This window comes from Nematolebias whitei, chromosome 1, assembly GCF_014905685.2.
Source record: "Nematolebias whitei isolate Nwh7 chromosome 1, NemWhi1, whole genome shotgun sequence".
In the NCBI taxonomy this organism is placed as follows: Eukaryota; Metazoa; Chordata; class Actinopteri; order Cyprinodontiformes; family Rivulidae; genus Nematolebias; species Nematolebias whitei.
Genome location: NC_056498.1, coordinates 28,823,507 through 28,851,098, shown reverse-complemented (window position 1 = coordinate 28,851,098; position 27,592 = coordinate 28,823,507). Strand labels below are relative to the sequence as shown.

At 40.3% G+C, this 27,592-nt stretch overlaps 2 protein-coding genes across 5 annotated transcripts in view; both read right to left on the bottom strand.

The window, feature by feature from the left end:
* Positions 1–27,592, bottom strand: part of gps2 (G protein pathway suppressor 2) — an 831,114-nt gene that overhangs the window by 524,414 nt on the left and 279,108 nt on the right. The window lies entirely within an intron of this gene.
* LOC119409187 (regulator of G-protein signaling 12) overlaps positions 1–27,592 on the bottom strand; it is an 80,172-nt gene that overhangs the window by 20,523 nt on the left and 32,057 nt on the right. The window contains exons 3-11 of the mRNA XM_037676046.1: positions 17,088–17,109; positions 8,293–8,462; positions 6,892–6,984; positions 3,483–3,626; positions 1,476–1,658; positions 1,239–1,386; positions 1,067–1,164; positions 712–903; positions 547–620 (exon numbers count right to left, since the gene is read on the bottom strand). Of these exons, the coding sequence (XP_037531974.1) occupies positions 547–620; positions 712–903; positions 1,067–1,164; positions 1,239–1,386; positions 1,476–1,658; positions 3,483–3,626; positions 6,892–6,984; positions 8,293–8,462; positions 17,088–17,109 (1,124 nt within the window). The remainder of the gene's footprint in view (positions 1–546; positions 621–711; positions 904–1,066; positions 1,165–1,238; positions 1,387–1,475; positions 1,659–3,482; positions 3,627–6,891; positions 6,985–8,292; positions 8,463–17,087; positions 17,110–27,592) is intronic.

Genomic DNA, 27,592 nt, shown 5'->3' with positions numbered 1-27,592 from the left:
TTACACCTAGATGCAACCACACACCAAAAAGGAAGTTGGTACATCACTTGTTTTTAAAACACAAAAAGGGTTAAATCTTGTCATCTGGACAAGTTTAGTTTTGGTAGATAAGTTTCGGCTTTCATCTGAAAGACTTCATCAATCTGAGGTCTGCCAACCAGATCTGTCTTATACTGTAAATAGCACCTCCTTCACCTCCTGGATGTGCTTCAAGCCAACCCTCTGTGGAATCCAAAGACACTGGCTTTACATGTGCAAAAAGGGACCATCCGTCCAAAACCAATCAATCATCATGCATAACAACCAAATGTTTGAAAGCTACTGTCTTTGGATCTTTGGTAATAATTTTACTATAAAAAGTAAAATGTTAATTATACTTTTTCCAAGAGAAATTAGAGTTGGACAAAATTGGTATCAGCAGATCAGAGCTTTGCAAAAATCATCAATCAATCTGTGATCAGTGCATCCTGATGCATGCGCAATAATCCAGGTAGAAAAATCTAACAAAGTTAAGTCAGGTCCTCTGGACGGAGCAGTGCGTTGTACCTGAACAAAGTACGCTTCTCCAGCCTTAGGTCTCGTGAGCAGAGGGTCATACAGTCCTGGTCCAACACTAAAGGCTACAATGGGAAGACAAACCATGAGAAATTATTTGTACTGTACAGTCATCGCACAGTGACCCAACACCAAACATCCCAGCACGCTCCCCACCTTCTCTCCTCCCACCAGGAAAAGGTCAACAGCAGCAATGTTGACACTGATGTTGCGACACAGATCCTGGAGCACCTCTCGAATGAAAGCGCCGGGCCGAAGGGTGATGGAGGAGCAGGAACCGTCGGGCAGCAGCACGCTACAATGCCTGGGGGAGCGTTCCCACGCTCCGACCGAGTGGCGGTTATCCGACTGAGGACGCGAGATTCACAAAGATCTTCAATTTACTCTTTGTTCTCTTGTTACGATTCAGAAACTAAAAGTGAGCAAGCTTAAGAGGTAGAAAGAACTAATTCTGGCTTCACCAGACTCTGGGCTCTGTGTTGCCATGGAGACCTCAACAGAGAAATCTTACCTCGATCTTGGCCGTAGAACTAGAAATGGGGATCTCCAGACTGGCGCTGGACGATAAGGAACCCTGGGACTCTCTGCGTCCGTTACTGCTGTAATAGTCTGCACAACAACAAGAAGATGAGCAGGTTGATAAACGAGACTGCTTCACGTCTGAAATAAAAAATAATCCTCACCCAGATTAATGTCCCCAATGTCCTTCTTCTTTGGACCCTTCCCAAAGCTCCTGTTACGGGACCACGAAAAGAAAATCCCCCGTTTCTTGTCTGCGCTCTCGCTGCTGTCTTCATTCGGCGACTTCCCGGGTTTCTGCTTTCTTGGTTCCTGGGGATGAGGGAGAGAAATGTTGATTTCACCTTTCAGGCCCATCACCAGAACCAGTCCACGTACGGCTCGTTGATTTTAAGAGGTACCTTTTTGGGAGTGGAAAGGGTGGAGCGGTCGGAGCTGGCGCTGTGTTTGGAGGGCGCGGGGCTGCACGGGATCTGGAAGGGCTCCGGCAGAGGCTGACCCTCCACCTCGGCACGCAGGCACTCCTGGTAGAGGGAGGACTTGAGGAACCGCGAGTAGCTGTCGAACTTCATCAGGTTGAAGATCTGAGGAGGCGAGACGAGCAAAACCTGAGAAATAATCTCTGAGGGCAGCACTGAAGCTGAAGCAATTAGAAGCTAAAAGAAGCACAGCATTGGCTAAAAGATGCTACAAGCAGACAGCTAGCTAAAAGGAGTAATATACTAGATAAACCTAAATGTATTAACTAGCAAGCTAAACGCTAAAGTAGCAAAAGGCCGATTAAAAGCAAAACGCAACAAAAGGCCTTTTATGCTAAAAGCTGCTAAAAGTTAGCTAAAAGCAGCAAAAGGCTAGCTAAAGCTAAATGTAGTAAAGGGCTAGCGAAAAGTTAAAAGTAGCTAAACACTGGCTAAACTGTAAAGGTAGCAAAAAGAAAAAGAGTTAAAAGTATCAAAAAGCTAACTAACAGCTAAAAGTAGTAAATTATTTAATAACTAAAAGTAGCAAAAGGTTAGCTAAAGCCAAATGTAGTAAAGGCTAGCGAAAAGTTAAAAGTAGCTAAACACTGGCTAAACTGTAAAGGTAGCAAAAAGAAAAAGAGTTAAAAGTATCAAAAAGCTAACTAACAGCTAAAAGTAGTACATTATTTAATAACTAAAAGTAGCAAACAATAGGTTAAAGCTAAATATTGTAAACCACTTGCTAAAAGACAAGTTAAAATCTAAAATATCAATAGGCTTATAAAAATTCCAAAAAGGCAGCTAAAAGCCAAAGACAGCTAAATATTAATTAAAAGGTAAAGGTAACAAAAAGAAAGCTAAAGTACTTTGTAGAAAAAGTTGGCTAAAGACTAAAAGTAATAAAAGGCTAACTAAAAACTGAAAGTACACCAAAACTAACTAAAATTAGGAAAGGGCTAGCTTTATGCTAAAAGCTGCAAAAAGGTAAATAAAAGTAGCTAAAGGCCAGCTAAAGCTAAATGTAGTAAAGGACTAGCAAAGTTAAAAGTAGCTAAACATTGGCAAAACAGTAAAAGTAGCAAAAAAATAAAGCTAAATGTATTAAAAGGCTAGCTAACACAGCTAAAAGTAGTACGTTATCTAAAAATTAAAAGTAGCAAAAGGCTAGCTAAAAGCTAAAATTAACATAAGAAGACAAAAACAACAATATTGAGAAAGAGGTTTGAAAGAGAAAAATAATTCTGAAGGGACTGAAGTGATCTCGGTTTATTTTTATGGGGAAATAATCTGTAAATAAATTTTATTTTATTTTAAAGTCTAAAAGTTACAAAGATCAAAAGACAATATCCATTTCCTAAATGAGCTAAATGTTCTGATAACAACTGGTAAACTAGGAAAAGGTAACCAGAAGCAGTTGGATTGAAAAAAATAAAATAAAAAGGCTTTTACAAACAAGAATTAAAAGTTGGAAAAAATAATAACCAGGAAATCAACACAATAAAAGACTTTGGTGCCAAACAGCATCCAGTGAGGTTGAGAAGCAGCAGACAGGAAGTTGTAGAGACAACATGTGACGACGTTATGACAGCGGGCTCAGTCGTTCACATGCACTCGTGTTCATCTGCAGCCTAAAAGTGCACGGACCTTTGGCTCAGCGTGTGTATACTGCACACTGAATTCATTCTCTGTAGGTGTGTGCCAGTTTGTGTTTATCTCTCTGGTAAAGCCTCGGAGCGTTTTTGTAAACAAACCCAGATGGCCACCCAAAAAAAAGGAAAAAAAAAAAAACGCAATATGCTTCCACAACACGACTAAAAGCTAAATGAGAGCTAAACCCCTGCCGGACACAGAATTCTTCCTCTGTCTCACTGTGTACCCAACGACATATTCAAGCAGAACACCCAGATGTGTGCGACTCCGTGAAGCCAGCAGCTGTGTTGACGGTACCTGTAGCTGCTGGGTCTTGAACATGTCGGGACGCGGCGACGTGAGGACGTCGTCGGCCAGCTGGGCCTGGCTGTCGATGTTGACCGGCATGGTGGCCTTGCTGGACAGGAAGCTGTTGTAGATCTCCCCGGCTCTCTGGGACAGCTGCTGGGAAAAGGCTCGGTCAGAGGCGTAGAGAAAGACTGGCTGCTGCTCCTTCACGTAAAATGTTTTAGGAGTATTAACGTAGTGGAGAACAAAAATATCTCCATGCTGAAGGACCAAATATGTCCAACTTCTTATATGACACAAAAACAAATGATTTAGGATCTCTTGTTTTGTCTCACCAGGAACCGCCCGCATTTTAAGAAGATGATTCAGATCTTACAAGGCTGGGTTTGTGGTGCTTCATAAACAATATCTTACCTGTTGTGGATGGCTCTGAGTTTGATTTTGACCAGATTGACGGGCTAACAACTACTAGTCAGAGCAAAACCAAGCCAGAAACTCTGCTAGTTAAGTAGAAATAGTATGTTAACCCTGCAGGATGTGCTACAGCCAACTGCTGCTGTTGGTATATGCACTAAAAATTTAAAAAAATTAGAAAAAAGCACACAAATGACAAGTCCATTTCTAATCAATAACTAGTTTTTAATTACGTTTTTCATGTACTCTGTTTTTAACTGTGTTGGTGTGCTTGTAGGACAACAACCTGTAGTATATAGAGTGGTTGCTAGTCATGATGAAAGTATCGACATTGAAATAGTCAATAAAACAAAGCTAACTAGAAACACTGCATGTCCTGTGAAAATGCGGTATGAACCATTTTTGCTGAAACCAGCTGAAAAGGTTTCAGCGCTAAACTGTTGATGCGAGTTGAATCTGAACAGCTGACATTTGCCGAAAGCAGGAAAATAAAAGCAGAAAGAAAAACGGCAGCTGAAATGTAGCAGAAATGAGCAGAATGAACTGAAATAGGCAGAGAAGCTGAAAACATTACCAAAAAAATCTGAAATTGGCAAAAAGAAATGAGCTGAAAAAGCTTTTAAAAAGCTGAAATGTGCAGAAATAGGCTGAAAGGAGCATAAAAGGTTAAATTAAAATATCAAAAAATTAGCATAAAAAGGCTAAAAGTTGCAGAAAAAGCAGAAAAATATATGAATTGAGCAGAAAGAAGCTGAACCAGAACAACAGCTGAAATGAGCAGTAAAATGTTTCAAACTGCACAAATACTGAAGGATGACAAGAGAGCTCCATTCATTTTTAATGAGAAAAACATGGCCGACAAAGCTAACTATTTCAAAAATCTAAAATTGCACAAATACAAAAAGTCACAGGAGGAATGTCCTGAATGAGTCGAATGTTTCGATACATGAACTGTTGAAATAGTGCAAAAACTGCAGACTGAGTTAATGCTGAAAAACATAGGGAAGAAAAATGGATGTCACCAGAGTAAACGATTTATAAACGTTCACACTGAAAAAGATCAACAGAAACAACAGCTGTTTTATGAAGCATTCACACTATTGTGACCCATTTTGTTGTTTTTCCGCTTCTTTCTCGTCCTGCAGTTTTTAAGCTGTTTCAACAACTCGTACAAAACGTTCAGCTCCTTCAGGACAATCCTGCTATGACTTTTGGTATTGGTGCCACTTTAGCTTGTTGAAATATTTAGCCTTTTCTGCCACATGTTGTTTCTCATAGAAAATGAATTGAGCTCATTTTACATCCTTCAAATCTTTAGATGTGTTTACAACCTTTTATTGCTCCTTTCACATTTGGTTCTGCTTCAGCTTCTTTCAGCTTCTTTGTGCAAATCTAAACTATTTTTCAGCTACTTTCAGCTGTTTTGAGCTCCTTTCAAATTATTTCTGATAGCTACAACATTTTTGTGCTTGTTCTAATTCTAACTTGTTTCTGCTCATTTCAGCTTGTTATGCTCCTTTCAGCTTATTTCTGAAAGTTTCAGCTTTTTCTGCTATTTCAGCTACTATTTAGCTGCTTTTCTGCAAATTTGAACTTTTTCAGGTAATTCAACATTTTTGAACACATTTCAAAAACTGCAAGCCTAATTCAACGAATATGTGCTCTCTGCACTTCCTTCTGATAATTTACGCTTCTTTCTGCCTTTTTAGCAACTTTTCAGCTGTTTATTGCTAAGATCTGCCTTTTCAGATCATTTCAACTTTTTTGAGCTCATCCCGCTTCTTTCAAAAACATGTTCTTTCTGCTCGCTTCTACTAATTTAAGCTTGTTTTACATTTCAGCTACCTTTATTTGCATTTTTAGCTAATTTCAGCTGTTTTCAGATACATTCTAGTTTTTCGTTGTAATTTCTGCTGCTTTCAGACCAACTAACTCCTTTCTTCTAATTTGTTATGCTCCTTTCAGCTTTTTTCTGCTAGTTTCAGCTTTTTCTGCCTTTCAGCTACGTTTTAGCTGTTTTGTGCTAAATTTAGCTCTTTCAGCTAATTCCACATTTCTAAAGCTCATTTCAGCTCATTATACTCCCTTCTGGAAGTTTAAACTTTTTTCCGCCTCTTCAGCTACTTTTCAGATTTTTTTATTTTTTTTGCTAATTTAATCTTGTTTTTAGCTAATTTCCTAACTTTTGTGCTAATTTCTGCTTATTTAAACCCATTTCAGCAAATATGTGTTCCTTCTGCTTTCTTCTGCTAACTAAGGCTTGTTCTTCCATTTCAGCTACATTTCAGCATGTTTTTAGCTAATTTTAGCTGTTTTCAGATACATTCTAGTTTTTCGTAGTAATTTTTGCTGCTTTCAAACTAACTAACTACTTTCTTCTAATTTGTTATGCTCCTTTCAGCGTTTTCTGCTAGTTTCAGCTTTTCAGCTACTTTTTAGCTCTTTTTGTGCTAAATTTAGCTCTTTCAGCTAATTCCACATTTTTTAGCTCATTTCAGCTCATTACACTTCCTTCTGGAAGTTTAAACTTTTTTCCGCCTCTTCAGCTACTTTTTTTTGTTGTTGCTAATTTAATACTTTTTAGCTAATTTCCTAACTTTTGTGCTCATTTCTGCTTATTTAAACCCAATTCAGCAAATATGTGTTCTTTCTGCTTTATTCTGCTAACTTAGGCTTGTTCTTCCATTTCAGCTACATTTCAGAATGTTTTTAGCTAATTTCAGTTGTTTTCCAGCAAGTTCTTCAGCAATAAGCATTTACACAGGAAATTCAATTTCTCTAGTTTTAGGATTGGATTAATTTAAAGGCAGCCACAATCAACAATGGTCTTGGCTTCTCTCAGGCTAGCCGTTAGCTCGTCAGCTTGATCAGAACTAAACTCTATTCTTGCCAAATCGAGGTCGTTCAGAAAGCTATCTGCAACAGGTAAGATGTTAATTGTTCACAACTCAAAATATCTAAACTACCCCTTTTATTTCAATCCCCATCTGTGGCTGCACTTTACCTGCTTCTTATCCGTTGCAGGGACATGACTGAAGTATTCACAGGCCTGCCAGAACAAGATATTCTCCTCACTGAATTCCTTCTTGAGAAATTCCTGCAGAAAGAAGCGCACGAGAAAGTTTCATGATGTGAGAGCGGCCGTCTCATCCTGCCAGCGCTGCCGCTGCTGCTGGGATCATTAGCGAGGGCAGAAATTATTGGGTGTAATGTAACAAGACTGCTGTATTGTAAGTGTAGGCGCAGGGACAGCGTGGGCGAGTGGAGTCGAAGGGGGGGTGGGGGGGGGGGGTTAGTACAGTACTTGGTGCTGAGCTTTCTAAAGGTGTTGCTGGCTAAATTCAATGAAATATCTTTCATGTGGGAGGAGATGGTTCAATCTAACAAAGGTGCTTCTTTTTGAAGACCGCACTAAATTTTTAGCGGTACGTGTGTAGATGTGGACGTGGACGGGGAGCGCCAAAGGTCTGCGCCTGATTCTGTTGATTCTTTTATCTGAACTGTACAAAATTTAATCAAAAACACTTTTGGCTAATCCAACAAAGTTCAGTCAGGTCCTCTGGATGGTTTCTTTGTGTTGAAATGTTTCGTCTTTCATCCAAAGGACTTCATCAGTCCAAGGAGTCATAACAAACTCAGTCCCACAAGCAGCACACTCACATAGTGGGCCAACCAGTTAGATGGTGATAAGATGGTTTCTGGAGTCCGTCCTCTCCCCCGTCGACTCCTCTGAGGCAGCCATAGTCAAAGTGGTTCAAAACTTCAAAGCTCATGTGCAATAAAACTGCTGGTGAAGTCCTTTGGATGAAAGATGAAACGCTTCAACACAAAGAAACTGTCCAGAGGACCTGACTTAATTTTGTGGGATTTTCTACCTGGATTACTGAGCATGAACTTTGATGTTTTGAACCACTTTGGCTATGGCTGCCTCAGAGGAGTCGATGGGGAAGAGGGAGGACTCCAGAAACCATCTTATCACCATCAAACTGGTTGGCCCACTATGTGAGTGTGCTACTTATGGGACTGAATTTAATGTGGCTCCTCGAACTGATGAAGTTCTTTGGATGAAGGACAAAACATCTCAACAAAAAAAAAAAGAAACCGTCCAGAGGACATGACTGAAATTGGATTATTGAGCATGAACTTTGATACTTTGGGTAATATTAACCAAATACTTGAAACTTTAGCTAATGAGGACATTTGTTTTTAGAAAAATTAATTTGTATTTTGGAACCAGAACAAGACTTAAAAAATATGTACGACGTAGATAATCTGTATGTAGGAGCGCTAACGTCACTGTTTTATGTCAATCTACGGCCCAGAGTAGCTTCAAGCTAACTGATTGACAAAACAACTGCAAGAACAACAAGAAGTTTTTATGAAGTCCAACTTTGTCCAAGCTTACCGTGAAGTAGCGCACGCCCACGGAGTCCTGGAGAAGCCGCTCGAAGCAGGTGGCCCAGCTGGCCACGCATTGTTCCCGGTCCCTTCTGTTGCTGCCTGCTCCTGGAAGACTGCCATTGCTGGTCAGGCTGCTGTGGCTGCAGCATCCCTGCAGCTGGATCCCACTGTAATCTGTGGGTTGGGAGATAAACAAAGGAAAGTCTGTGATGTTAAACTCAGGCGGCGCCACGCCACCCCTTAAAGCCCTTTAGATGGTTATAGTTTTTAATTTACCTCCACATTTAACATATTCTTTGCTCCATGTGGCTTCTTTGTTAGTCTTAACTTTTGTTACGGTGTATTTTTAACCCTTAGAGGATTAAAAATATAATGATGGTGCCATGCGCTCTGCTAATTCAGGTTAAACTTTTACTACAGCACTTTTGTCTAAACAAATAAAGCTGATCTGATGTTTTAATATAGATTTCGGTTGATATGGTTAGTCGTCAGTGTCTTACCTGCAGTAGATAGCAGTAAAAACAGTTAAAGTCCTTGTCTATACTACTCGAGATGTTTATAAATATGGAATTTTCTGATGTACATACCCCCCTTCCACACAGCTCAAGTGTTTGGTGTGAAAACCTGACATTTTTTTAAAAGGCTTTCCAAAATGGGAAAAAAGCAACAACTAAACTTTGTTTTTGGTGTACAGTAGTCCCTCGCTACTTCGCGGTTTTTCAACGATTGTCAGCTTTAATATTACTCACGTGATTGGGATGGTACGGAATAAAAAAAATTAATGGAAAAAAATTTGGACAGGCGCCGCCATTTTGTAGTTTTCTTTCAATAAGCCTACACTGTAAGGACAGTCAAAGAACTACACTACCCAGAAGGCAACAGTGCTTCCGGCCGCTGCTTTCTGCCAAAATGGAGGCAAAGTTTTGATCCGATCCGAAACTGACTAAAAAGTTTGGTCATATTCAAAGTTATTTCGGCGCTCAGTGGATGCAGAGAGCCATACAGAACCGACCGGGAATTGGACCAGAACTACTTCCAGCCTCATCGGTCAATCTGAATGCTGCTTGCCGGGCCTTGAAACCTCTCGAGCAGGGAGGTGTTGCTTGGAGGTCTGGTGGTTAATCCAGAGCTCACCGGGACATTTTTCGTCCGGATTCCTCTGTTTTTTTGGACTCTATCGGGACCATTGTGTGGCTTAGTGCGGCTCTCCGAAGGTCCTGCTCTCTCCAAAAGCGTCTGGTTCTCAACGGCTGCAGAGAGCCGATTAGAACCAGACCAGAACCGGACCAAGGCTGGTGAGTACCCATATAAAATTTTGCAGTAGCTACAGTACAGTACAATACGTTAATATGACGTAGGTTTAAGAGTTTAGAACATTGCAAAAGTGAAGGAAGGGTTTATAAAGCCTTAAAATATATATGAACACTAAATTAAATATAGCGTTCCTACTTTGTGATTTTCACTTATTGCTGGGGGAGGGGGTGAAACATAAACCCCGCGATAATAGAGGGACTACTGTATACTGTATCTGGGGGGACAGGAAGTAGGGAGCTTTTCAGACATAATAATAATGGAGCAGTCTATTTTCAGACAAGCCCACCATCAATCAGTCTGTGACCTTGAAACAAATACAAGACACACAGCTTTGTCCTTTGTCTGTTTGTTTTCTGCGTCTGTCTCGCCTCATCTCATCGTATCTCCACCACACTTTGATCATGAGATGAAATGAAAAAAAAAAAACGAGAGGAAGTTGTAAACTGCATCAATGAAAGAATAAAAGTTGCAACTGTTTAGGATAAATTCTTTAGCCAAGCTAAGTGTGTTCTTTCTCTGTATTTTGACGCTGCTAACGCCACATAATGTAAACAGAGAAAATAATATTATTTTGAAAAAAAAAAAAATCATAGTGTAGATCAGGCCTCAGTTTGAAGATGTGAGGAGAAATTCTCATGGAGGAATCAAACCAGCAGCTCGTCAGACTGTAGCCAGTTCTAGAGCAGATTTGAGCCTCTAAAACAACTCGAAGCGTAGAATGTTATTAAAGTTCAGCTGATGGCTTCAGTTGTTACACAGCATTATTTCTGCCTTTCACACAAAACATGTTTCATGTTTAAACACAGACAGTCAATATAGTCCCTCACTACATCGCGGATCGACTTTCTCGGACACGATCCATCGCCGTTTGTCAACAACAAAAAATTGTGCAGCGCCGTACAGTACACGATTGTCAAATTTACAGTAATATTACTGTACTCACGTGGTTGGGAAAAGGGTTTTTTTTTATGATAAATTCGGACTGGCGCCGCCATTTTGTAGTTTTCTTCCCAGAAGCCAATACTGTACTGTAGTGCCTCCAGCCGCTGCTTTCTGCTGAACAATATTTTTGCAAAGCGAAGTCATGACAGCTGAACCGGCTTTTCAAATGTACGATTTTAATCATGTCACTTGGACGAGTTTATTTAAGAAAATTTAAACTTTACAAACGTCAGATTCACAAGAAAGAAATCATGTCAGGACATGTCTCTTTAAGAAACAGAGCGTTGAGCTGTGTAACACAGGCGCTGATTGGCTGCACAGAACCAAACTCCCAGACTCAGCGGTGAACCTGAGAGCTCCTAGCCGGCCCATGAGGACTTCCAAGCAGGGACGCACCGCCGAAGGTCCGGCGTTCCAACCGAAGCTCACCGGGACTTACTTTTTTCTCTCAGGTCGGAGCGGAACCGAGCTGCTGCCATTCTGCAGAACTATTAAATAAAATTTTGTATTTTTCGGCCTATAAGTTGCAGTGTTTTGCATAATTTGCGTGCCCTGCGACTTATACGCTGAAGCGACGTATTTATGGATTTTTTTCCCATATTTATAAACAAATTTTGACTGAGATATAACTGTTTTCATTCATTCTGACTAATGCAGCTAACTTCAGTCAGAGTCAGAGATTCTTTATTGTTATAATTTGATCATTGAAGTGCATTTTTTAGTAAAAGCTAGACTGAGACACACCTTTACTATAAAGTCGAGCTAACAAATTTTTAGGAGATTATCTTGTTAAATTTAGGAGAAATGGACAGCGAGTCGCCCTCTGCGCGTGAAATGCAGCTGATTTGACCGTCAACGTGCATTTATTAAGGAAAAGTTCAACTGAGACACAACTTTGCTATAATGTCGAGCAAACAAATAATTGTTTTGAAGTGTTAATCTTGTTAAATTCTTGTTAAAGTCCTCCTGTGCACGCTCCCGCGTCCGCCATTTGGCAGCCAATTGATTTTTGGCACAACACCGGCCCACATTTCCAGGTTGTCAGCGGTGATGCATAATAGATGCGACGTATACAATGAAGCAACGTATTTATGGATTTTTCCACTTTATTAAATGTATTTGGACTGATGCGACTTATAGGACGGTGCGACGGGTACGGCAGAAAATATAGTACGTTGTTAAAATTAGTAGGTTTAAGAGTTTAGAACAGTGCTTGTGACCTTCATTGCTGCAGGGCACGTCTGCAGAAACGGAACTGAGTCGGATCAGAATCAAGAGCTGATACTGTGTTCTGCAGAGCTAGTAAGTATAATTTAGTAGCTGCATATATAGTACTGTATGTATGTTGTTAAAATGACATAGGTTTAAGAGTTTAGAGTTTAGGGTGTGGCTGGAACCTAGCCCCCGTGATAAACGAGGGACTACTGACTCTCCAATGAGAATTTCTCTCAGTCTTCAAGCTGATATCATTCAGACAGCAGGTAAGATTCTGACTGCTCATAGCTACTCCACTGAAGCAACTTTTTTTTTTAAACTATTCCTTTCAAAGGCTTATTTTGTAGATTTTGGCAGGTTGCATTTCCCTTAGTTTTTTTTTTTTTTTTTTTTTTTTTTTTTTTTTTTTTACCTTTATCTGTCTCCTTAGAGACTTCTTTGTGTTTTTATGCAATTATTTAACCCCCCCTCCACCCACCCCCCAAAATAAAGAAAATGTCACTTGTTTACTTTTAGTTGTCAGAAACACCAAACACAACCATCTTCCAGGAGCCTCAGAAGTGGATCAGATGCAGTTATTACTATCGCCGCTACAGTAATTCAGCTAAAACTAGAATAATAGAACAGCAACGTTTAGCTTAAGGGAATGGACGTTTTTCTACAAATACATGGCGACAGAAGCTGCTCTAAAAGGCGACACTAACTGTTTAAATGGATCGAATGAACAGGCAGGAGGCTACGGAGGTGAACGTTTTACGGTACGAGAAAGAAATGATTCGCAAGTTGAGAGGAAATGTGGAGCGCAGGGCAAGAAAACCTAACTGCAACCCACAAAATAAAAGAAACAGCAGATGTTGCTCACTTTGTAAAGGGAGGGAGCAGTAAAGCGAGCCCAACATAAAAGGAGACGTAAAAAGAGTGGGGAGAGTGGCTGATTACAGGGAGGACAAGGAGTAAAAGTGGGCGCCGTTAGAGGAGCTGGTGGTCAGCTAAAGTAGGGGCCCGAGTCCTGATTGGTACCTGCTATCACGGCAGCAGATGGCCACTTCAGAGCTGAGGGCAGAGCGAGAGAAGAGCGTGGAGTCAAAACAAAAGCATCACAGAGGAGCAGCGGTTACAGATATTCTGTGGAGGGGACCGGTTGTCATGGAGAGACAAAAATAACCGAGTTTCTTTCTGCGTTTGACTGAAACGTTTGCTCGGTCGGATAAGATACGGTGCAGTGGGTCTGCTCAGACGTCCGTACGAGCGGGATGAAGCCTCAAACAGCCGAAGTTCAGCTTGTGGAGAGAAAAGACATTTAAAAAAAAAAAAAAAAAAAACATTGTAAAAAGTATCTGCAATCACAAAGAGTGACTAAGGCCTCAGCATGACTTTTTAAACCCACACTATCTCTTGGTTCAGCTGACTCAGCAGCTGTGTCGCTGAAATTGAGTCCACTATGCTAATAACGACGTGGGTTTCTTTAGTTCAGCGCTGCTGAATGATCAGTTTGGTCTTGATTCATTGTGTTAAGACTTTGGGAATCTGTGCTGCTCAGTCAGTGAGATGGCTTTTGAGAGAACCAAGAAATCTGTGAAAACATCTGCGCTGGACTCCTCGCTATCACAGTGACGGGTTCCTGAACTTTTAAGCCTATGACCCACAAATAAAGAGGAAAAAACTTGTGACTCCAACTGAACCAAGTATACAAAGTGTACCCCCACAAATGTTATATCAAAACAACCGGCTTGGCACCGTGATGGGTGCCATTACTTTCATTGGCGTTTCAAGTTACCATGGCGACATAATTTGCACACGAAGATGCAATTTTTCTTATGCAAAACGCCTGACAGAACTGCTGTGAGGTCACATGACTTGGAGTGTTGAGGTCCCTGAAGAAATCTTAAAGTCACTGAAGGATTTGTTTGAAACTCACAGAAAAAAAAAATCATCAAAAATATCTCTAGAACTGTTAACATTTTGATTCAAGATGGCTGCCACAGCTACCTCAAAAAGCATAAAAATGACTATAACTCGGGCATTATTTGATAAATTGAGCTGAAATTTAGTATGGTTGTAGTTGATAGTGAGTTGTTATACATTCATAATGTAAATCAAATATCCAAAATGGCCACCTTAGCTAAAAAGGGAAAAATATGATAACTCAGCCAACTTTAGAGCTGTTCAGCTGAAATTTGGTATGTCGGTACCTTACAGCACTGCCCATTAAAAACTGAATCCAAATCAAAAATCCAAGATGGTTGCCTTAGCTAAATGAAAAGTGATTATATCTCATTGATTTTTTTTGTCATGTTGAATTGAAATAGTGTTAGTTGAAAGCGAACTCAAGCACACATTAATGTCAAATCAAAATTTTAAACTGGCATCAGCCTGGCAGTCCCAGTCAAAGTTTCTCCAGGAACTTTCGTCTGCGTCTATAATCTGCATTAACCTGTAGACCAGGGGTGTTCAAATGTTTTCATATGAGGGCCCAAAATATCCAGAAGATAGGACTCGTGGGCGACAAAAATGTGAATTTAACTCAACATGAACAATATTTTGGAGAAAGGACAAAAGTTTACTAATTTTGGTGGAGAAAGAGTTTTAAATTGTTGTAGATCCAAAACATTAAAAGCCTCATAAACACTAAGCTTATATTTTTTATTAAAAAGGATTTGATTTATTTAATTTGTTGGATCTACGTTTGTTGTTTTCTTGTGCTTGGAAAGTTCATTTTAGTCTGTTCTCAGCAACAAAAGCATAATTTGAGTGTGTCCTTTTAAAAGGGGGTCACTACAACAGATTCATAGAAAGTTTGATAAAGTCGATCAACTCGTATGTAGATGATACCATGTTATATTCGTTTAAAAATATCTTGAGTTTTTATCAACTGTGTAGTGATGTAGTGACAGCTTTCGCTGTGACATACTACTAATTAATTATTCTTAAAGCTAGTTCAAGCACAAAGAATATTAATTGTTTAATCAACAGGGATTCTTTCTTTTTCGAGTTAAATTTCTGCCATGTGACCAAGATAACTTGTGTAGTTGAGTGTATATGGTGTAAAGGCAGGGCAGCCGGCTTGGGACCCGAGAGTCCCAGGTTCGATCCCCAGTCACTGCACATCACGTGGCGTCTCTGGGCAGCACGTCTAATTCCCAAAATGTCCCCCGGGCGCTTTCAATAGCTGCCCACTGCACCACCTGGTGGTGGATGGGTTAAATGCAGAGACTAATTTCGCCATTGTATGGAAACATACAGTGCTGACATTGTGATGACATTATTATTATTATTATTATAATTAGTGACATGAGACGCCATTTTATCTTTGACCCATCAGAATAAATGCGGTCATTTATTTAACAGAATCAAAATTTAACATCAAACATGTACACGTTGATTTGCTGATCTGTTTCTGATTAATACTCTTGGCACGATTTACCAAACAAGACAACAGAAGATTACTGATTGAGACTGATTCATCTCTGAAGGCATCTAGCTTGATTTACTGGCGAATAGAAGTTTAAGAGAAGGAATAGATTTAAAGAGGAGGTTTAGATGGATGAAAGTTATGTGTTGAACCAGAAAATGGCACCCTTCCTCCAAATCCAGCTCAGCCCTCCGGTACACTTCAGGGCGTCAACGGCTTGTTATGTTACGGCTTGAGATGGTGGATACTTCCACTCCGGAACAGAGGTCCATTGGTACGCTCCCTTTTCAACGTCTCCGGTCAGAGTGGCTGGAGTCGTCAGAAGTTGTGACGAAGTACTCAGTTCAACAGAATAGGCTTCCTTAGAAGTTGAGCATTTATTGCTCGGTTTGAGTCACAGCCGAGGCAGGCTGTGACTACGCTGGAATGGACGGACCCTTGGCACATGGTCAAATCCATCAGCTACTTAGTTCAGCTGTAAGACTCCATCAGACTGAGTCTCATCTTCGACTGAAAGTTCCAGGAAGACTGAAAAAGACTGAAGACTTGGAAGACTCGTGAAGACTGAAGTGTTGCCTTTTAAAGGGTATCCACTTCCTGTCACTTGGTACTTCCTGATTGGTTGAAACAACCAGCATGGGTGTAGTTTTAGTGATGTCAGAGGGTTATTAGAAGTCAGGAGACAGCAGAAATGTTTTAAGAACGGTTAATACAGACAGAGAAATGTTTTGAACAATGAGAGAAAACAGGTGCCAGCCAGTTCTTATTTACTGTCTGAGAGTTTTAAAAACAAGGCACTTCGTTCTCATAACTTGTCTCTGACTTTCGCCCTCAAATCCACTACTCCTCATTCAGACAGAAGACTAAATGCACACTTACTTTGTAAATAGACATTTACTTGTATGATCCAAGTCTAATGAGGTTTAAAAATCATTAATACTGTTTCACAGTTAATTTAAATGAGTGATTTACTTCAACATTTAGAAATGGTATGAACTAAACACACTTTTGATTATCAAGATATTGTAAAATAGTTAATGATAATATAAAAAAGAAGAGTGTTCTTTCAATTGATTAATTCAGGATACAATTAAATAGTCTCTTGATGAGATAATTTGTATTTCTGGATTCAAATCAATGAAATAACAGTTCCTGTCCCCTGAAGGTCTTCAGAGACAGATTGATGTCGGAGGTCTAGTTCACTACAACTGCAATACTTAGACACGTTTTATGAATCATTATCCAAAAGTCTCCTTTCTGGTATAAATCAATAAAGGTTTTTAGTGCTTTGTAGCATGAAGTGAAAATAAAAATAGCATAGCCAAAAGTTTGCATTTTGCTTAATATTGCTGATTTTGAGAAGATTGTTTTTCATCTGTTTTGCTGTTCAACTTAAATAATATATAAAAAAGGATTACCAACAAATTTGCAGAAAGTCTAAATCGACCTCTTAAACCTGCTGGTCAAAATGATACCATTCTTAAACTGCAGTTGTGGGTCGCACAAAATCACTCCAAGGGCCGCAAATGGCCCACGGACCGCACTTTGGATACACCCCACACGTGCAGTTTCTTGACCTCTAACGTTGGGAACCACTAGTCTAAAGTTCTATAAAGAGGAACGACCAGACGGCGTGCACTCCAACCCAGACTGGAACCCAAACGCTCCCGACAAATACCCTTTGTTAATGAGGCGTGCTGCCGACAGTGAATGAAGCTTTTATTAGCATGGTTTACTGAGCAAATAAAGAGGAACAGAACGCCCAACTGGTCAAGAGTTTTGTTTTGGTAGTTAAAAACAGGCGATTAAAAAAGAAGCTTGAAATTGTTAATAAATAGTAACATGACTTGTGCTGTTTTATATTCAACAAACAATGAATTTTAAAGTAAAAAAAAAAAAAGAGGACTGGTACTCACCACCATCTGAAGAAGCAGCGGACTGCAAGAGAACAAAGAGAGACATGAATGAGAGGCTGCCCTCATGACCTCCTGCGCTGAGAGAAGAGACTGAAGCCGGAGCTTTGTCAGACATCACCGGCTGCTTTGAGGCATGCGCATGTGTGTGTGTTTCATGCTGGTTTGTTTTAAGTGTGTCTGTGCAGGGTTTGGACCTTCAGCACAAAAAGTGGGTGGGTGGACCCCCAGCCTCTGCGACACACATAGCTGTTCACACCTCCTCACATCAGGAGGCATTCTGGATTTTATGATACCCCCTCTCTCGCTTTCTCTCTTTCTCTCTCTCTCTCTCACACACACATTCCTGATTGTGTGCATTCCTAAAACTACAGTCACAATGATAAGGACTCATCAAGGCTGTCGGTGGCTGTAAAGTCCTTTTTTTCCTAATGCTGGGAATGAGAGGGTTACATGTTGGGAATGACACAACAAAAAACAGTAGACAGAAGTTTCATTACAAGGGTTCCCAACCCTAGACCTTGAGGAACACCATCATTGCGTGTTTTAGTTGTTTCTCTGCTACAACACACCTGAATCAGTGGTTTAAATACTTCCTTAAGTTTGGCATAAACCTGTTAATCACACTTTTATTCAAATCAGGCGTGTTGGAGCAGAGGAATAACTAAAACATGCAGGATGGTGTTCCTCAGGGACCAGTGTTGGGGAGCACTGCATTATGAAACTCATTTAAAATAATTTCAGCAGCTGAATTTTCTTCAATAGATAACAACTAATTGTTTTTTTTCATGTATGTGAATGTCTTTGTACAGTGTCCTGAGACAGCTTCTGTTATGACTTGGCGCTGTGTAAAAAAACTGAATTGAAGTGATTTTTAGTCTTTCCTTAAATGCAGATAAGGACATTCTAAATGCCCAATTTCCCATTTGTTTTCCAAAATGTGTACTTTATAGGCCTCTTGTTGAGTAAGATTTTCACACATGAACAGAGGCGTCATCCGTACAACAGAAAATACTTTAGAGTTGGAGAGTGCTCAGAAGGTGGAAATAGAAGTGTGCACACCCTCACACATTCACAGCATGTCAGGAGTAAGAGACGAGACTCCCTCGCCGTCTGTAATAAGCCTTTCTGTGCTGATATTAATACAGCATGTATTAGTACATGCAGGCACTTGTCACGATGAGTGTTGGTTTAATGTTTAATGTTCCAAATGCAGGGAGGTTCAGGAGTTAAAGGTTCAGGTTAAAGTCAACCCGCCACGGCCACGTCTCTAAGGCTGCAAGAGCTCAGCAAATAGCAACATGTAAAAGGAAAGCTGGCGTCGCGGTTCCACGGTGTGATGTGATCTGTGTGACCAGCAGGGTTTAGAATGCCCAACATACTGTATGTGTGAGGAGATGTCCATCATTTTACGTTAACCTCTACATCAGGGCTGTCACTGCCCGCTCTGTTACGGAAGCACGATCCATAGTGTAGCTCATTTGCACGCGCACTAAAAGGAATACTTCCAGATCGCACGGATCGCCGTTGAATATGCTAGATTAAGGAAAATGTACTGGAAATAATTACTTGATAACAATAAAATATATTTATGAAACATCCCATATTTATTAATATTAATTAAAATATCTCTTTCTATAAATTCATTTTGCAAGACAATGTTATAATTCCGTTTATGAATAAGAAAATTGTCTTAATTTACTTAGGAAGGTATGGGGTGTGGGGGGTGTGGGGGGGGGGGGTGATGGAAAGCATGAGGTAACCTGAGATTTTTAGCTAGCACTTCTGTATTGCGCACCACTAGCTTAGCGCTATGTCAGTGCTGGCAGTTGTCAACAGGGAGGTGGGGTGTTCGGATCGGTAGGCAGGACGCTCGGTATAATGGTAGGGGAAACGTTACATTAAGTACCGGTAAGTTTGTTTTATGGTTTAAAATATAGTTTTATTTAAAAAAGAACCCAATGGTGGGCCGAACTGAGTTCAACCGTGGGTCTGATTTGGCCCCTGGGCCACCAGTTGAATAACCCCGCTCTACGTCAACACCACTGATGTAGAGTTGGGGTCGGCCTAAAAAGGGGCTTGTCGTTATGGCTACATCAAAGGCATCAGGCTGCTGTTCAATACACCTTATTCATATTATATTATTATTGTTTAGCATATATCTCATAACCTTGTATACTCTTTCTGTTTTATACTTTATATCTTTGCTATTTTTGGGTGTAACTGGGAACTTTCGTTCCACCTCATGTACTACATGTGATGCGAAAAGTCGTATCCTCTTGGAAAGTGCTGTTTTGCGAGAGTCTTAAAGTCAACTTGCTGCTGTTATGCCTCTGAGCCACCAGGTGAGATGATTTCTGGTGAAACAATCAGTATGTTAGAGGAGACCTGCACTGTGGCATGAGAATATGTCGTAGTGACGACACAGTCACTGGAACACTTTGGCTATGTTATTTAACATGGCAGATGTAAACACACCACATAGCTGTGATGCTGGGCTAATTTATGATAACTGGTTGAAGTGGTGATTTATGAACGGTCTAAAGAAAGAGTCTTTGCAGTAATATCGCACAACATTTGTGTAAAAGAGATAAATCTGACAAAGACACACAAAAAAAAAAAATCTAAAGTGATTAATGACTTAAAACATTATAAAATATGAGAAATCAACCAAAAAGTGTCACACAAAACAAATTAAACACACTGTAAAAGCCCAAACCTTCGTGGCAACTTGAAAAAAAGAGAGTAGAATGCTCGGGAACATCTTGTACTTTGTTACATTGAGCTAACTGAGAAATTCGAAGCCCAAACTGTGAGACTGTTTTCACCATTATATTTAAAAGCAGGGAAGAACGTCTTTGGACTTATTCAAAGACAGGCGCAAAATCGGTGCGTTGGAGGATACATCTCAACACAAGACACTATTTCCAGAAGACCGCTTTCTGATCTGCCACTTCAAAGTGAGAATATGTGAGGCTGATAATACCCGTAAACAAGGCTCTGTTTTCCAAGCTTGAGCTCTGTTTGGAGTGCAGCACAAACAATGTTGTTCTTTAGTGTCTTGCCATATTTTTAATTTGTGGAGCTGAAGTGTATAAGAAGCGTAAATAAAGTAAAGTGAAATTAGTTCTCTGCATTTAACCCATCATATGTGAGATGCACCCAGGTGGAGCAGCGGGCAGCTATGTAAGCGTCCGGGGAGCAGGGTTAGGTGTCTTGTTCAAGGACACCACGACATGTGGGCATGGTGGGAAGTTGAACCTGCGACTTTCTGGTCCCAGGTCCGCTGCCCTACCTCTACACCATCTCGGCCCTTCATGGGAAAAGAATGGAAAGAATAGTACCTGCCGTTGTTGCCAATTTTGGTAGCCAGGCTGCATCCTGTTTTACCCCTACTAATCACATTTTACTTGTTGTGTGAATGTTTATGAAGCATTCACACTATTGTGATCCATTTGACTTCCGAACATTTTTCAGCATCTTTCTCGTTCCACCGTTTTTATGCTATTTCAACAAATCATATATCAAACTGTTCAGCTCTTTCAGGAGAAGGGTGCTGCTATGACATTTGGCATTGGTGCAACTTTAGCTTTTTGAAATATTTAGTCTTTTTTGACATTTTTTCCTCACAGAAAATGACTTGAGCTCATTTTATATCCTTCAAATCTTTACAACTGTTTACAACCTTTTACTGCTCCGTTCACGTTTTGTTCTACTTCTTTCAGCTTTCTTGTGCAAATTTAATTATTTTTTCAGCTACTTTCATCTGTTTTGTGCTCCTTTCAGATTCTTTCTGCAAACTACAACATTTTTGTGCTTCTTCCAACTTCTTTCTGCTAATTTCAGCTTGTTATGCTCCTTTCAGCTCCTTTCTGCAAGTTTCAGCTTTTTCTACTATTTCAGCCACTATTTAGCTGTTTTTATGATAATTTTAGATTTTTCAGCTAATTCCACATTTTTTGCATGCAAACTTTTTTCAGTCTAATTCAACAATAGCTGTGCTCTCTCCACTTCCATCAGATAATTTAAGCTTCTTTCTGCTATTTTAGCTACTTTTCAGCTGTTTTCTACCAATTTATTTTTATTTTTCCAGATAATTTTGACTTTTTTGTGCTCATTTCTGGATTGGCTTTTTATTTTTAGTCTAATTGTGTGCTCTCTCTACTTCCTTCTGCTAATTTAAGCTTGTTCTACCTTTTCAGATGTTTTCAGATAAATTAGTTTTTTGTATTAATTTCTGCTACTTTCAGCCTAATTAACTTTTTTTCTGCTGATTTCAGCTTGTTATGCTCGTTCACCTTATTTCTGATAGTTTCAGCTTGTTCTGCTATGTCAGCTACCATTTAGCTGTGTTTGTGCTAAATGGTAGCTTTTTTTTAGGCTTTTTCAGCTAATTCTACTTTTGTTTTGCTCATTGCAGCTCATTACACTTCCTTCTGGTGGTTTAAGCGTCTTTCTGGCCCATGGAGGATTCAGCCTCCCTTGCAAAAGAGATCTGTGATTTCAGTGGAATTTGCCTGGTTAAATAAAGGTTAAATAAATAAATAAAATAAAATAAATTCTGCATACACAGCTACTTTTCAGCTTTTATTTTTGGTCATTTCAGCCCCTTTTTTTTTAGCTAATTTCCTAATTTTTGTGCTAATTTCTGCTTATTTAAACATAATTCAGCAAATATGTGTTCTTTCTGATTTCTTCTGCTTATTTAGGCTTGTTTCGGATTTTTTTAAGCTAATTTCAGCTGTTTTTTTAAGCAAGTTCTTCAGCAATAAGCAGTCGCACTGCATTTTCTCAGGAATTGCTATTTCACTAGCTTTTATTGCGTTGGTCATTTTGAGCTTGACACATGAACTTGTCACCTGAAAACACATGGTTTTGGGTCATGTGCACCGACATGACACTGATTCCATTTTGGGAGCGACCACATGTAGTCTCTTTCAGACATGAACCACAGAACCACTAACTGTGTGTCACAGCTTCTTTACAACCCTGCTGCTGAATCCACCCCGTGCGTCGTCAACACCCAAAAGCCACCTCTCCTGTGGTGGCCAGCATGTGTTCAGTAATCATGGGAGGGAGCGAGAAGCCCAAACAGAAGAGAGAACACCCGCTTCCATCTGTTTGTCCCCTTTGGTTCTAAAAACAGCCAAACCTCAAGCTTTAAATACGAGCAAGGGGAGTTCAGTGTGGAGAACAGGGCAAACATCGTGTCACACGAAGTGACGTCAGGTTTGGTTTTGAACTAACGAAAGGCCTCCCGGTTAACTCTTTTATCACGAGTGTCGACGACACATTTTTAGGTGGTAAATGTTTCTTGGGTGGCAAAGGGTAAAACATGAAAATTATGAAGTAGTGTTTTAACCATTCCCATTGCTTCCTGGGTCAAGACCACACCTACTGCTGGAAATTTATGGATGATTAATCTGGTAAGTATCTGCTTTGTGTGAAAGAAGATTATTCAGAGTGAGGGAGCTGGTTATTCATCCTGTCTTGGCAAATATCTCTGACGCAATATCTCATTGTTTTAACTATGTTTGTATTAAAAAAAAATGGATGTTGAAAAGGGAAACCTAGTTTTAAACATTCAAAAGTGACGTTAAGTTTAAAAGGGAAGGTTTGGATGTTTATTAAGTTAGTGGTCGGAGTCACAGCGGGGTCGAGTTAAAAGTGAATTTTAGTCGACTTTAAACAACTTCCGTTGAATAGTTTTATAGTCGTTCATGCAAACAGTCTTTTATTTACCGTTACACTGCCATAAATTTTCATTTACTCGGTTATTCTGGGAAAAAAAAAAAAAAATTCCAGCTGAAAGTGACCCAGGCTACACACCAGAAGTGCTACAGCTAGCTGCTGCCACTATAGTAGTCCCTCCCTACTTCGCAGACTCGCTCTTTCATGGATTTTCAACAATTGTCAACTTTAATATTGCTCACATGATTGGGACGATACGAGATAAAAAAAATTAATGAAAAAATAATAATTTGGACAGGCGCCACCGTTTTGTAGTTTTCTTTCAATAAGCTTATATTACAACCCCAGTACAAAGAACTACACTACCCAGAAGCCAACAGTGCTTTCGGCCGCTGCTTTCTGCTGAAATGGAGGGAAATTTTTGCAACGCAAATCTACGCTATTTATGAAGCTCAAAAAACTGGGAGGAAACTCCTGAAGCTCAATTATCCACATGCGCATCAATCTGGATGGGGTGCAGGGTCTGCAGAACCGGAACCGAGCCCGACCGAAACCAAGCTGCTGGTCTGCAGAGCTGATGAGTATACGTATAAAATTTTGCAATACTGTACGGTACATATACATATAGTTAAAAAATACATAGGTTTAAGAGTTTAGAACATTGCAAGAGTGTGGGAAGGGTTTATAAAGCCTTAAAATATATAAATACTAAAATAAAATATTTGTGGTTTTTCACCTATTGCGGGGGTGAAAAACCCACGCTTGTTCGCATATATTAGCTCTAGAATAATAGGCCGCGATAATCTAGGAACTACTGTATTTGTATTTGCCAAAAACATGGATTATTATATAAATAACTTAGTCATGTGAAATTGCAGTCAAACTAATAGTTTTGAATTTGGAGTCGTTTTGAGGTGGCAGCGTTCTTTTGGTCCTGACTCTACATCAGTGTACAGCTCTACAGGTAAGATATTAATTACTTATAATTGTACCACAGCACACAGCTTTGAAAGATCTGAGCTATCATTTTAAGCAATAAAGTATCACTTTAAAAAATATATAAATGGGCTTAAAAGTTGATTTGTTTATTTTTATATGTATGAAGCTGTGGGGATGAGACCACACGTGATTTTCTATGGCACCCTAACCCAAAAGTTTCTGTGTGAGGCTAAAGTGATGACCATGCAGACTGCCACCACTTGTTCAGACGTTGTCTCCCTTGATTGACACCTCTGCTAACAAACCCTCCACCGTGGGTGGCTTGGCAGCGCTTATATAAGCCAAAACTTTACCAGACCCGTTTCAAAGCTGGATTCTTCTTGAATGCTGTCCACATTCGGTGCTCCACTATGAGCAAAATCGATGCTCCACATGGAAAAAGGTTTCACCGTTGCACGACCTCCGAACTGTACAGTTTAACATCTCAATGAGCCACATGCTGTACTAACGAAGATGATGCTAAGACGGTAAAATCCGGTGAAATCAAATCACCGGTTAGATAGCTGAAAGTCTAAACAAACCCATGTTAGCGAACGCCTCGCACAGTGCATCTCAAACGTCCTTAAAGTAACTTTTGTTTTTCTTTCAGGCTTTGTGCGTCTCTGTTCAGGATTTTTTATTTTTTTTTAAACCACTCAGATAAACAAAGCCTCGTCGAAACTTTTTACGCATGTCGAGGCTGATTCCAGCACGCTCCAGACAAACCACAGGTCCCGGCCGTTTCAGACAGCTGCTTTGAGTTGGAGCAAGAGACGGGCGACGAAAAAGAACAAGATAGATGAGGGAAAACAGCTGAGTGAACAAAAGGAGTCTCCTGGCTTCAGCCTGAAGAGGAAGAGGAGGCTCAGCCCGTGAGCCACTGTTTACTTACAGTGCTGAAAATCCAGGTCCTCTTGAAGGAAAGTCTCTTTTTGAGACTCATTGTTCCCTGATCTGCTTCGCCAGCAGCAGACAGGCATATTCTGTGTGTGTGTATGTGCAAACGCATACCTGAGCATTCCCCACCCAAAACTCCGCAAACCATGTCTGTACAAGTTGGAAAGAGAGGGAGAGGGAGGGTGAAAAAGGAAGCGATTTGACAAGGTACTGGACAAAAAAAAGGAAAAGGAGCTGAAGGAGGGGGCGCCGAGGAGGAACGTCAGGTTTTCTTACTTTGCAGCTGTTGCCATGGCAGCCCGCCTGACAATACATACAGCCTCTACCACAGTGGCATGAAGGAATCAGGAAAATTAACCCCAAATTTATTCCCCTCGTGCAAAAATATACATTATGTGAAATCCACACCCGCCCCGTCCTCCCCCTTCATTTCCAGTCAGACCCATTTGGTTGAAGAGAGAAGAAAAGAAAAAAACACAGTTTAAATTGAGACCATATGAATTATGATCTAAAGAAAAGTTTGGTAGGCCACCAGTTGAACTCTGAGACTAATTACTTGCCATTGCATCAATCTTACACTTTAAACCCCGTGTCAAACTTCAGGCCCGTGGGCCAAATATGGCCTTTACTACTGTCTTATCTGGCCCCGAAGATGATATTTTCCATGTAAACTGTCTTTTATCATTTCTCATTTTGCTTAAAAACGGAGTACATTTAATGTAGTGCAGACTTCTCATGACAGCTGGCCAACTTTGAAGCCAAGAATTTTTTTTCAGCATTTTTTGATTTGGATGTGGAAAGAGTAGCAGGGATGTCAAATAAAACCAATTAACTCTTGTTGATTTGCAACCAATACCTAATGTCTGACTTGAGTTCAAGTATTGACTGAAATTGGCCCTTGGTTTGAATTTTTTTTTTTAAATAACACCCCTACTCAATGATAGTTGTGGTTGAGGATAGGGATGCACAATATTATCGGCATGGTATCGGCCAATATTAGCGTTAAAGTTCAATATCAGACATCGGCCAGTCCATCAAAATGACTCACCAATATAAAAGTGTATGACAGCCCAGTGACATGGATGCCTGCAGCGGCAGCACATGATGACGTCACGCGTGCCTACCTGATCTCACGGCAGAGAGGAAAATTCAATATGTCGGCGGTGTGGAAGTTTTTTTTTTTTTGTTGAGTATGTCGGATTCCGAAGATTTTGGACTACGTTGAGCCTCGCTACATCGTCCCCAGTCAGAGATATTTTTCAGACGTAACCTTACCTGAGTTACAAGCCGTCAGTTCCGAGGTCATTGAGAAGCTAATAGCCGATAGCACTTGGGTGAGTTTTACCACAGACATTTGGACATCAAGTGTTAGTCCCGTTAGCATGATTAGTCTTATGTTACAATGGATAGACAAAAACTTTGAACTTAAAAAGGCTGTCCTTCATGCACAAGAGTGCAGAGGATCCTACACTGCAGCTAGGAACCTGGAACCAGTCTCCACAAGTGAGACCGCATCGCAGGTGACTAATGCTAATAAATAATATTTAACAATTTTCATTTAATATAAGTTAAAAGGGGAGTGGTGGCACAGAGGTTAGAGAAGGTGGGCCTGTGATTGGAAGATCGCCAGTTCAAGTCCCGGTACCGACAACAAAAATGTGGGTGGGGTAGGTGAAGCACCCACACCTGCCCCCATCCTCATTTGTCCCACCCTGGACCCTTGAGCAAGGCCCTTAACCCCCACCATTTGCTCCTCTGGGTGTCTTAGATAGCAGCTCTCTGCTCCACACAGAGGGCTGTGGTAGCTCGGTGGTCTGTGGTTGCGTCAGGAAGGACATCCGGCATAAAAAAATAACTGCAAAGTCTTCGTGCGACATAGTTCACTATGGCGACCCCTAAAAAAATAGGGAGCAGCCAAAAGAAGAAGAAGAAGATTTAATATAAGTTAAAGTGCTATGCATATCATATGGCTGTTACTGAATATATAGCTCTTACAGATGTTACACATTTTTTGTAGCAAATAAGCCTAAATAAGAGGGCTATGTTCTGACAAAGGAAAGTATATAAAATATCGGTATTGGTTATCGGCCAAACAAGTTTTAACATATCGTCCAAAAATCCAGTATCATGCATCCCTAGTTAAGGACCGATTGACCACTCAGGCGATTAATACAACCTTCTTTATTCTGTTTTAATAGTTAGCCATGACCAAACCTGAGCATATTCGGCTGATTAACAGGCGGGACAGACATCAGATGTTACACCTGACACCATGGCTGCCTGATTATGTCATGAAATCAGTAATCATATTTTAATACAAATTTATTGTTGTAAATAAAAAATGACCTATAAAAATCACTTGTAGTTGTACTTTTTAAAATGGGGGGGGGGGGGGGGGGGGCACTGCTCCACTTGCCCCATTGATCAGGTGCCTTTGACATCATAGTCAATGTGCTTCCCATGTCAGGGGCACCATTCACAGTAAGGTCGCTTTATCTGGTACAACACAAGCAGGTCCAAAAGGAAGTTGATTGGATTTTGCTGACGTTTAACAGAAACGTGAAAATTTGCAAGAAAACTTAAAATAACTTTACAGCGTTTCCCCTAGGTCACTTGCCTTGGGAGGGTACTCGTCTCTTCGGTTTTTTTGTTGACCCGGGGGGGTGGGGTTATGACAGAAGCGGAGCGCTATGGCTGTATTGCGCACTAGCTTAGCGCTACGTTAGTGCCTGCATTTTTCGATTATGGGAATGAAATAAGTTTTAGCATGTATAGCAGAGCGCTATGTTTTTATTGCGTGTGGTTTGAACTCTGAGCTGAGCTGCATGGCAGAGCAGAATAGGGGGTATGGTAGGTGGGGCGCTCGGTTCTGTTGACAGGGTGAGACGCCCTCCTTGGATAATGGTAGGGGGAAATACTGCTTTAAATATAAATAAATTTTA